An 11,981-nucleotide genomic window follows, 5' to 3' on the forward strand; every position below is an offset into this window, starting at 1 on the left:
TCCTTGGACTGAAAAGTTTACAGGAGTTTACCGGTTTAAAAAATCTGATCGCAAAAACATGCTTCTTTTCCTTTTTAAGGTATTGTTTTCATTATAATGTACTGATTCAAATTAGTAGTCAATAATTAAATATTATTTTATCACTCTTCGCGCCTCCCCTGACATGCACTCACGCCCCAGACCGACTCCGCTTGCATTCAAGTGATTTATCGAGATGAGAGGCAGGCGCAGGTGCAATCATCAATCAAATTTAAAGGGAAGCCGGCGCATCCTGACTGCATCATTGTCTTTACTGGGCATGTTTAGGGAATATTGGCATTTATTTACATGCGATTTGATTAGCTAGTCATGGTGGACTGTCATGATTTTGGCTAATGCAGGACACTAATGAATGATGCACATCAGAGGTGGATTTAGAAGTGGGTATACGCAAGGCCGACTGATAAAGAAGTGGGTATACGCCGTATACCTGCGTATACCCTCCACTACACCACTGGTCACAGGCCAAAACCTTAGGAATTAGCCTCTAGATGGGAGAAGGGCAGAAACTGCATTTTGACCAATGTGAAGTTCTGTCCTTCCTCGGCTTTGTACCAAAAATTTTCTTCTTGCCCTCTAAGAGGTGTCTGGCCAGTATCCTAGCATCCTTTTTCTGATGGCTTTGGATAGTCTGCTTATGTTAGTCCACCATGATCGTAATCAAAATGTAGCAAACCTTTGTCCACTGTTGTGGTCCGAGAGGGGACCTGCCATTAAACTGGGCCCCGGAATATGTAATTCACCACATTAGTTGTCAAAAAGTGTTAATGAAAACATGATCAGTTGTCCTGAATGAATACTACTGAATAAACAAAATAAAACCAAAATAAACACCAAAGACCAGATTTTATTCCAGTTTGTCTGGTAAAATTGACCATTCTCTGTCGTGTTAGCCAGCAACACAATTTCTTGGTGGGAAATCTGTTGCAGATACAATCCGTTCAACTTTGTATACCTCATCCTGGATTGACTCAGAAATAGTGAATAGTGCAACAGGTAAATTCAATTGATTTAACTCTATCATTGTTACAGTAGCCATATTCTGTGGGCATTTCTATCTTTTTTTTTAGCCTGCCAAAAGTATTGATTAGTTATAGTTTGTTTTCTGTGTTACGGTTGTAGTTTCACTAATAATGTGTGGAGGGAAAACTGTCCTGAGCCTCACTTCATTTTAGTTATGTATACATGACTGAAGGAGAGACATGAGGCCTGAACATTTACCCATTTCTTATTGATTGCACATGATGGATCATTTGCACAATTTAATTACAGCAATACAGTAAAACATGGATCATGGACACAAATGAAGACAAGGCAAGAGTCTGCAAAATCAGTGTCAAGGGAGAGTTTTTACACAATTTTAACTTCAGTGAACAAGGTAATAAATGATGACTGTAGAAGATTAACTGATGGATACCGTTATGATCAGACCAGTTTTTTTTATTATTATTTTTTTTTCATCTCCATAGTTTTCATACTTGATCTCATATGTGACATCCTGCACCTTAAACCCTCAACATGTTCAAGTCTTTGTGAATGCATTCAAGTCAAGTCACCTATATTTATACTGGATCCGGGTGACTGCAGTGACCATCTGATCTGGATACATCTGGAGACCTCAGAATAAGAACAAAACAGACTAATATTAGCGTAGATGCCATTCTCCTAACGATGTAACAAGTACATCAGGTGTTATGGGAAGTGTTTCCAGTTCCGGTTGTCCTAATTAATGCAGCCTATCAATATTAGAAATGTGTTAGTGTGTTTTGTGTAAGCCAAGATAAAGACATTTACCAGGTTTTTAATCTAGATTTAAACTGACAGAGTGTGTCTGCCTCCCAAACAGTGTTAGTTAGATTATTCCAGAGTTTTGGAGCTAAATAGGAAAAGGATCTGCCGCCCGCAGTTGATTTTGATATTGTAGGTATTATCAAATGGCCAGAGTTTTGAGAACACAGCGGACGTGGGGGACTATAATGTAACAAGAGCTCATTCAAATACTGAGGTGTTAAACCATTCAGGGCTTTATAAGTAATTAGCAAGATTTTAAAATCTATACGATGTTTAATAGGTAGCCAGTGCGGTGTTGACAGAACTGGGCTAATATGGTCATACTTCCTGGTTCTAGTAAGAACTAGACATTTTGGACCAGCTGGAGTTTGTTTATTAAGCGTGCAGAACAACCACCCAATAAAGCATTACAATAATCTAACCTTGAGGTCATGAACGCATTAATTAACATTTGAAATTGAGAGCATAGGTCGTAATTTTGATATATTTTTGAGATGGAAAAATGCGGTTTTACAAAGGCTAGCAACATGGCTTTCGAAGGAAAGATTCACACCTAGACCTAGCACACCTAGGTTCCTAACTGATGACGAAGAATTTACAGATCAGCCATCAAGTGTTAAGGCCTTTTCACACTGAACGTGAAAATTTGACGCAAATGTTCGACGTGATGGCGCTTTTGAATCGAAACAATAGATCCCTATGGGGTTATTCACACCAGGCGCGATCATTTGTGGTGCGAAAAAGTTAAGATATTTTTTCTTTGTGTGTCGATTTTTTTGCCCACGAAGAAATGGGCTGTCTAATTAGATTTCAGCTGAGATCACATGCCCAGAGCAGCTGCTGTTGCACAAAAGGGTGTGAGTGGTAGCGCTGTTTCGAAAACCACTGTAAACAAACACCAAAGAAGAGTATTCTGAGAGAGAAGAGGACGCTGAGTTTTGTTATCATTGGTGTCTGAGAACAGATTTATTCTCACATTGTTCTTTATACATAATATAATTTCTATTAATTCTCCACTGAATTATTTTATCTGAAGAACACTGTCGGTTTTCTTCCACGTGTGCAAGTGTTATGAGTCAGAGTGCACTTACTCAAGATCTGTCAATCATGGGATAATATCTCCTGCCATTACGCATGAAAAAATGAGAGAAACATTTTTCTATTCACGAAATATGAAAGCAAATAAACATGATTATGACGATATATTTTCTGTTTGTGTTTTATGCAGCTCATGGTATTTTAATAACAATAAAGGATGTTCATGACAAATGATAAGCAGGTGTCACGTTCAATCCATTATAAAACTTATTACAGAGAGTGCATGTCTGCCTATTATAGAATAAAAATCCACTTTAGATATCAATCGAAGTTATTACAAGCACCCAATGATGGTTTAAAGTGTGTTTTAGGCAAAAAACATAATCTCATACATATTCAAATGTAGCTTGATGCTAATTGTACCTCTATTTATATTTTAAGATGCATTCTTGTAAGCATTATAGAGAGTTTGTGTTTCTGGTGTAGAACCAAACTTTATTTATCTTAATTTAATACTGTATATTGAGCAGCTATCTCTATATATGAGATACATGTCTGAGGAAAAATGCATTGCTGGTAGGCGTCACCTAATGTGTAGGCGTGAAATAGCATAAGGCAATCAATCGTTTCGCACTTGGTGTAAAAGCACCATTTGTCTGCAATTCGCCTCGCATTTTAGCATCGCGCTCAGTGTGAAACGCCTTTAGACAGTGCATTCCTTACTATCTAGAAGCTTCACAGTTTCCACTAAAACATTTCAGTGAAATATTGCTTTCACTGAGCAATGTTTCACTCTCCCTGCTGGGACAATGATGGGTGGTGGATCATTAGGCATTTGCTGGCTGACATTTGGTTGTTGATTATTTTCATTTGTAATGTATGAGAAGGGATGTGGCAGAATGAGTGAGATGACAAGGAATGTTTCTATACAAATTCCACAAGAGGCTTTTACTAATTTCTCATTGTCTCTAAAATGCAATTAGATGGAATTTTGTTTCCACTGAGAAAAAAAAAGATTTATGCCTTAGTGCTGTGTAGCGTCTGGACCAATCAGACACACCATTTTTCATTTGATTTAACAAATCAATTATTCATTAGATTAACAAACATTCACAGACCCCTCACTGTGGTGCGAAAAAGTTAAGATATTTTTTCTTTGTGTGTCGATTTTTTTGCCCACGAAGAAATGGGCTGTCTAATTAGATTTCAGCTGAAATCACATGCCCAGAGCAGCTGCTGTTGCACAAAAGGGTGTGAGTGGTAGCGCTGTTTCGAAAACCACTGTAAACAAACACCAAAGAAGAGTATTCTGAGAGAGAAGAGGACGCTGAGTTTTGTTATCATTGGTGTCTGAGAACAGATTTATTCTCACATTGTTCTTTATACATAATATAATTTCTATTAATTCTCCACTGAATTATTTTATCTGAAGAACACTGTCGGTTTTCTTCCACGTGTGCAAGTGTTATGAGTCAGAGTGCACTTACTCAAGATCTGTCAATCATGGGATAATATCTCCTGCCATTACGCATGAAAAAATGAGAGAAACATTTTTCTATTCACGAAATATGAAAGCAAATAAACATGATTATGACGATATATTTTCTGTTTGTGTTTTATGCAGCTCATGGTATTTTAATAACAATAAAGGATGTTCATGACAAATGATAAGCAGGTGTCACGTTCAATCCATTATAAAACTTATTACAGAGAGTGCATGTCTGCCTATTATAGAATAAAAATCCACTTTAGATATCAATCGAAGTTATTACAAGCACCCAATGATGGTTTAAAGTGTGTTTTAGGCAAAAAACATAATCTCATACATATTCAAATGTAGCTTGATGCTAATTGTACCTCTATTTATATTTTAAGATGCATTCTTGTAAGCATTATAGAGAGTTTGTGTTTCTGGTGTAGAACCAAACTTTATTTATCTTAATTTAATACTGTATATTGAGCAGCTATCTCTATATATGAGATACATGTCTGAGGAAAAATGCATTGCTGGTAGGCGTCACCTAATGTGTAGGCGTGAAATAGCATAAGGCAATCAATCGTTTCGCACTTGGTGTAAAAGCACCATTTGTCTGCAATTCGCCTCGCATTTTAGCATCGCGCTCAGTGTGAAACGCCTTTAGACAGTGCATTCCTTACTATCTAGAAGCTTCACAGTTTCCACTAAAACATTTCAGTGAAATATTGCTTTCACTGAGCAATGTTTCACTCTCCCTGCTGGGACAATGATGGGTGGTGGATCATTAGGCATTTGCTGGCTGACATTTGGTTGTTGATTATTTTCATTTGTAATGTATGAGAAGGGATGTTTATTCATATTTCCCCATGAGCTGATTCGCTACAGCTGTTTGAATTTCGTATGTGTAAATCCTATATAAATTCTTGGTCAGAATAAGCTGTGGACCTTACTTCATGTTGCAGGTGAAAACTCTTGCTGCACAAGGCAAGTAAATACCAGTTTGCTGCTACTGCGTATCTAAAGCAATACTGCGTATTCTTTGTTTGGTTGTGTTGTGAGCATTTGTAGCTCGTGTGTTTTCAAATTGATGAAGTTGTTTTCTTAATTTGCAGGTGTTTTTTTCTATTTGCAGCGCGTTGAGCTCTCTCGGCCACCGTACATATGACTGTAACATTTATGTTCACTTTTAAGTAACGGAATAAAAGGAAAACTTAGCTTAGCTTATGAAGACACATTCAGATGAATGGAGAGTGAATTATATTCAGATGTGATGAAGATGCTTGCTACTGATGTCATAGTCCTTCATGGGCTAATCTCGAATGAATTGTTCTGAAGTCACTTCCAATCAAGCTGCTTATACTGGTCGATGTGGTGAATTGGGAGTTCAGGATCACAAAACTGAATCTGAAGTGACATTTGTGTGGGGTACAAATCCTTTCATCTGACTTAACACGTGTCTGTGCGACAGAGTATAGTGATTGAAAGCTGTCTTAATGCATCTGTGCGACAAAACTGAAAGCCGGCTTAACGTTTGTCTGTTGTGACAGACTAGCATGTTTCTGTGCGACAGAACTGAAGGCTGATTTAGTGCATTTTCTGTTCAACGAAACTGGAAGCTGATTTGACCCGTGACAGAACTCATGCTATTTTAGCCCGTTTCTGTGTGATAGAACTGAAGCTGACTAAGCGCATGTCTGTGCAACAGACTAAGGCTGGTGCGAGTACGGATGAACTTAAATATCTTATATAATTGTAGTGGGAGGAGTTACCATCAGCTTAGTGTCAGCTGATGTTGCTGTCACGCCGTGGTCTGCCTGAACTATGCTTGAGCTCCATTCATCACTCAGACTACATTTAATTAAGAATTTATAATTGAAAAACATTATGCATGTCTTTATTTAATGTCTTCATTTACAAATCAAATGTTTACAAATCAAAACGTATCTTTTATGATCAAATTAAACATTAGATTAAGAAAAATGACAACAGAAAATGTTTCCCATTTATTTCACCAGTTATTTAAAGAGCAATGGCCAGCCAAATTTGAAAAATACATTTCACACAATTGTTACACACAGATTTGAAACAAAAGATTTTTGTGTGAAAATAAATCATACTAGTGGTTTATTTTGTTCAAAAAATCTTATGAATGTATGAGTTGGCAAGGGGGGTCTTTTAATTCAAGTTTAATTCAATTCAAGTTTATTTATATAGTGCTTTTCACGATACAAATCGTTGCAAAGCAACTTAACAGCAAATTAAGTTTCTACAATATTTAGTGGTAGCTCATCAGTGGTGACTGTCAGTTAATGTACATATGGCAGAAATGTACGGGAAAATCAAACAGACGATGAACACTATTAACAGCAATTATTATATGATACAATCAAACCGTAACTTGGTAATGTTTCTAAGATGGAAGAATGCTGTTTTTGTATCATGGGAAATGTGATTTTCAAAAGACAAGTTGCTATCTAATATAACACCCAGATTTTTGACTGTAGAGGAAGTAACAGTACATCCGTCTAGTTGCAAATTGTAATCCAAGAGATTCTGTGTACTGTCTTTTGGTCCAATAAGTAATATCTCTGTCTTATCTGAATTTAATAAGAGAAAATTATTGGTCATCCAATATTTTCTTTTTACTAAGAGGCTTAATAACCGCCAGCTTGAATGGTTTTGGGACGTGACCTAAAGACAACGACGAGTTAATAATATTGAGAAGCGGTTCTTCTGCTACAGGTAACAACTCTTTCAGTAATTTAGTGGGTACAGGATCTAACAGGCATGTTGTTGGTTTAGATGCAGTGATACGTTTATCACCAACAGGTTTTGCGAAATCGCAGATAAATGGCCGAAATCAAAGGCAAATCGGTGCTTGTTCATGCGAGTGACGATCATGCAGTGTGAATAATCAAAGACGTAATCTAAGAGAGGCGGCGCCTGTGAAATATTTGGCATGCTAAATATCTGGACCTGTCTGTGATTCAAAATCCTGCTGTGAAATCAGTTCTGACTGAAAAATACATAAGCAATGACAACTTTGAAAAGTCTAAGTTCATCACAAGTACAGAGGGCATAAAAGTCTACACACCCCATTAAAATTCTAGTTTTCTGAAACGTATAAATGGATCCAACTAAAATCTTGTCAGATCTTTTTACAAATTAAATGTAATATTGGACTAACCCTAAACTTTAAAGGATAAGAAGAAGAATAAAAAACAAACAAACAAAAACAAAAAACCTGGTTTCACAATTGTGCTTATACCTCAACTATATTTACTTGGAACACTTTTTGTTTTAATACAGCAGCAAGCCTTTTCGAATAAAAGTCTATCAACTTGACACTTGTTACCAAATATTTTTACTGGGCATCTTTAGCCTATGAACCAGAGGGGGGAAAATCCTAAATGATTTATCACTGCAGTTGTGGTCTCCTTGCATTGGTGCAACCATTAAACCTTCATTTCCAACATGCAGCATGTCTGTTTCTCTTCTAGTTCTGATGCTGTTGATCATGGCAATGCGACGTAGACGAAAAACACCTCTTTTCATCGAGGACGAGCGTGATGTGAGGGAGAATATTGTTCGGTATGATGATGAAGGAGGAGGTGAAGAAGATACGGAAGCTTTCGATATGGTCACCCTGCGTAATCTCAATATCATACGTGATTCAAAGGTCCAGGATGTCAGTCCAGAATCAGCCTCTGTCTACCCATACTCAGCTTCTGCTACCTCCAGGACATCTTATAAAACACTTCCTGACAACATTGTCTTTCAAGAGTTTATCTGGGACAGGCTGAAAGTGACTGATGTGGATCCCTCCGCACCACCGTACGATTCACTGCAGATGTACGTGTTTGAAGGAAATGGCTCCGTAGCAGAGTCTCTAAGCACGCTGGAATCACCCAGTTCAGGGTCAGAGCAGAGTTATGAGGACCTCAGCGACTGGGGGCCGCGCTTCAAAAAATTAGCAGACCTGTATGGAAATCTCGAAGGAAGTGGTATTTTCTCCTAGCCTTTCGTATCAAGGAGAACTTTGGCCTATAAACATCTGAGAACGTAACAACTGTTATTGCTCTAAATGTGTAGAGGCAAGGTGTAAGGTCTGCATTTTGTTTGTTGGCTTCATCAGATTTGCAGAAACAAAATCATGGTACCAGATTTTGATTTGGTAGGTGTGCTGCAGGTTTCTCAGAGCTGGCCACTGTCCTGCAGAGTTCCAACCTTAATCAAAGACACCTGAACAAGCCTATTAAGGTCTTCAGAGACCAAACACTCTATCAGAACCAAAAACCAAACAAACAAACGGTGTTAATATTGTTGTGTAGTACTACCAAAAATAATGACACTAACTCTTATATGCATAAAATCTCAGTTGGACAGACAGTGATCCATCTTTTCTGAAATGTTAAAATATTGGGTGTGCAGCGGAGCCAATTACTTTATCTGTAGCAATCTCAATTTTTTTTTAATAAGTCCGTAAGTGGACTGGGCTTAAACCAAATGAAGTCAAATCACATGGGCCAGTTTTAAATATAATTCTGTTCCCTTCATTTATATATATATATATATATGCCTGGTATGACCCATTAAATTTTTTTTCTAACTTTTCTTTAAATATCTATAATATCTACAATAATACTAATCAATATCTACAATAATACAAAGTTTTAAATGCAAGGAAAATCCATAAACTCATGTCTGCTTGCCGGCTTCAGGAAAGAGTGAGATAGAGTAACATTGTGTATCATATAGTACAAGGTAATTTAAATAAATAGTAAAAATGTATATGATTCATTATATTAGATTTTACTCTTGGCATAGCTCTGATTTCTGAGAGACACACAGAGACAGTAACACAGTTGATTGATTTGCATTCATTATTTCATTCATAGTGTTTACACTCATTCACTTCACACACTCGGTATTGCATAGTGATTTGAGAGGTTTATGTAAATATTGTGCTTTCCCTGGCACACTTGTTCTCCAGCAAACAAAAGAGTGTGACTGTCTCTGCTGATTTATTTATTTTTTTTCAATTATCTGGTAGAATTCGTTATTTGTTTTAAAGCCATTTTCTTGGGCTTTCCAAATAAGGTATAAGCAGATGCCTATCCAGGACACTGCCAGCGTGGACACTATAAAGTACACCATTACAAGCGCTCATAAATGGCTGTTGAGATGTTATTTTCAACTAAAACTGAGTGGAGGCTTGGACCAGTAAACTGTGTTCATTACCTCATGAATTAACAAGCGAGTTAATTACAGTTACGGACTTAAAGAAAATTGCGGATAGGTGAGTTTGATGATGGTTTAAGCTAAACTCTCCAGTGCGTGGCCCTCCAGGAATGCAGTTGAGGAAACCTGGTGCACTGTATATAAGCCACTGGATAAATTTAAGATATATTCATATTGACAGACCTGTAATTTTCAGAATGTCTACGTCTTATAATTCCACCTGGTTAAAGCTCAAATATTTCTAGATCTAGTTTATTTGTTTAAATTTGTTTTTGAGACTTTCAGAGAAATATTTGTGGAAGGGTTTTTGTAAACATCAGTTTTTCAGTGTTTATATATAGACTTTAAGCATTCACTTTATTGTGATGTGCAATTTCAGTCTAGCTCAAAAATTGTTTACAGCCAATGTCCTATGTTGCAATTTATTTCTTCTTATTCTTAATCTTATTTTTATTAATTGTAAAGTTTAAATACGCTTTAGGGGTATATGCTACTGTATGTAATAAAAAAGTTTAACTTCCAAGATATTAAACACTGTCCGGCAGTCACTGTTTACAAAGATGTGCATGATTTCATGAAGCTACACTGAAACTCATTTGTATAATAAAGTGAAAGCTTGCACGGGTATGTACAATACTGATGGTTTTATAATTTTGTTAAAAATCTTAAGTTGGCAAATTAATGCAGTTTTGTATGTTTTTTTTCACTGGTGATAAATACCACAGTCAAAGCAGACATGACACAGTGTCCTTGAGAATCCTGGTATCGCAGAAAACTGATATCCCTGTTTAACTGCGGGAACAACGACCTTGCCAACTCTTTTAGTTTTACATTTTGAAGAATAAGAAATGAAAAATGTTTGAAGATTTGTTTTTTTGTAAGCCTATTTAGTGAACAATAAAAAGGACAATTGATTTTCAAACCCCTCTTGAATACCTGCAATTTTTTTGACTGATGGTTGAGAAGTCTTCTTTGGGAATTTTCTGTCATCAGGTTGAGGAAGATTATGTCTGATTGGGAAGGTCAAATCTTTGTTTCTTCATTAACATAAGACTGCTCGTCCCAGCTAATGAAGTCCAAGGAAAATACATATTTCTTATTCCATGAAAGAGTATGAATTGTCAGTGTTTCTTGTCTCTTCTCAGTGATGCTTTGTAGTTGAACGGCAGACAGGAGTGAATGCTGTGGGGCGTTATCCACAGAGAGAATTATGATGGCCAATGAGTCCAGGCTCATTCCTCCACAGTTCTGACACTTGTATTCATATGCAGTGTTCTTTCTCTTGAATAATAGCATTAAATGTAATGCAGCTGTAAATAGTATACATAAATATAGTGCTCATAAATGGCTACATATGCATTTGACATATCAGTTTTATATGAAGCGATGTGCATTTGGGTTTTATTGTGCATGGCACGTGATTCATTCCCTCAAAGCTGAACCTATGCTGTTGCTAGCACTACTGCTCTACTCTTTCAGCTACAGGAAGACAAATACAAAGTTCTGGCATGAAACACTAGATGGCGCTGTCCGATAAGTCTAACTCAATCTGACATAATAATATCTTTATCCCGTGGCACAGTTGATTGGTTCTCTCTTGTATTGGTAGACAATGAGCTCGCTGCTCAACATTCAAATATATGACTAGTGCTTGCTGTAGCAGTAGCAGCATGTTTCAGAAACCCTCTACCTTCCCCAGCTCCACCTGTATAGATCTGCTATGGGGTGATTCATGTATGCTATATGAGGGTTATTCCATATATGTTATATGTCCAGCAGCAGTATTTCTTACATGCTCACAGCAGGATGTTGTGGATGTATTGGCAGTAGCAAGTCTCGGTACTTGCTCTGCTGCAGCAGAAGCAGCAGCGTAACATATCTATTCCGCCAAGACCAAACACATTAACATTGTCATGTACATTACCATAGCAATCCCTCCGAGAGTTGTCATGACAGAATTATATTGATGTGTATATTTACTGTTAGAATAATGGTCTGGTCTATTTTGAGGTAATGACTGGCTGGTTGTACATCTCCATGTACCTCTCCCTTCAGCATGGGAGAGGTGGATGAAGATGTTTTTCACCTTTCATGGACATCTTGGGGGTTCTGATTTATGGATGGATCACTTGACTTTGCTGTTGATGCTTCGCTATTGATGGCCCTTCACCTTTTATGGACATTTTGATGGTTTTTCACAATATTTTATCCCCCTTTTCTGTCCTAATTTCATGTTTTGGGAGGGATCAAGATGTTTTGCTTGATGGTCAGATCACTTCACTTTGCTTTCTCATGTCTTATTTCTTTCACCCTAGGTCTCGTAACCCAGCTTATAATCATCTGTTCCTCCCTTGTCAGAAAATATGGCACAACCCATAGACCTTACTTTTGAGTA

General features: G+C 37.2%; 1 protein-coding gene across 1 annotated transcript in view; it reads left to right on the top strand.

Annotated features, from left to right (window-relative positions):
- Window positions 1–8,363, top strand: part of LOC107705132 (cadherin-7-like) — a 92,031-nt gene extending 83,668 nt beyond the window's left edge. The window contains exon 11 of the mRNA XM_016508289.1: window positions 7,846–8,363. Coding sequence (XP_016363775.1) covers window positions 7,846–8,363 — 518 coding nt within the window. The remainder of the gene's footprint in view (window positions 1–7,845) is intronic.
- Window positions 8,364–11,981: the final 3,618 nt, after the last annotated feature.

Source organism: Sinocyclocheilus rhinocerous, unplaced genomic scaffold, assembly GCF_001515625.1.
Source record: "Sinocyclocheilus rhinocerous isolate Xijiao unplaced genomic scaffold, SAMN03320098_v1.1 scaffold3021, whole genome shotgun sequence".
NCBI classification, from domain to species: Eukaryota; Metazoa; Chordata; class Actinopteri; order Cypriniformes; family Cyprinidae; genus Sinocyclocheilus; species Sinocyclocheilus rhinocerous.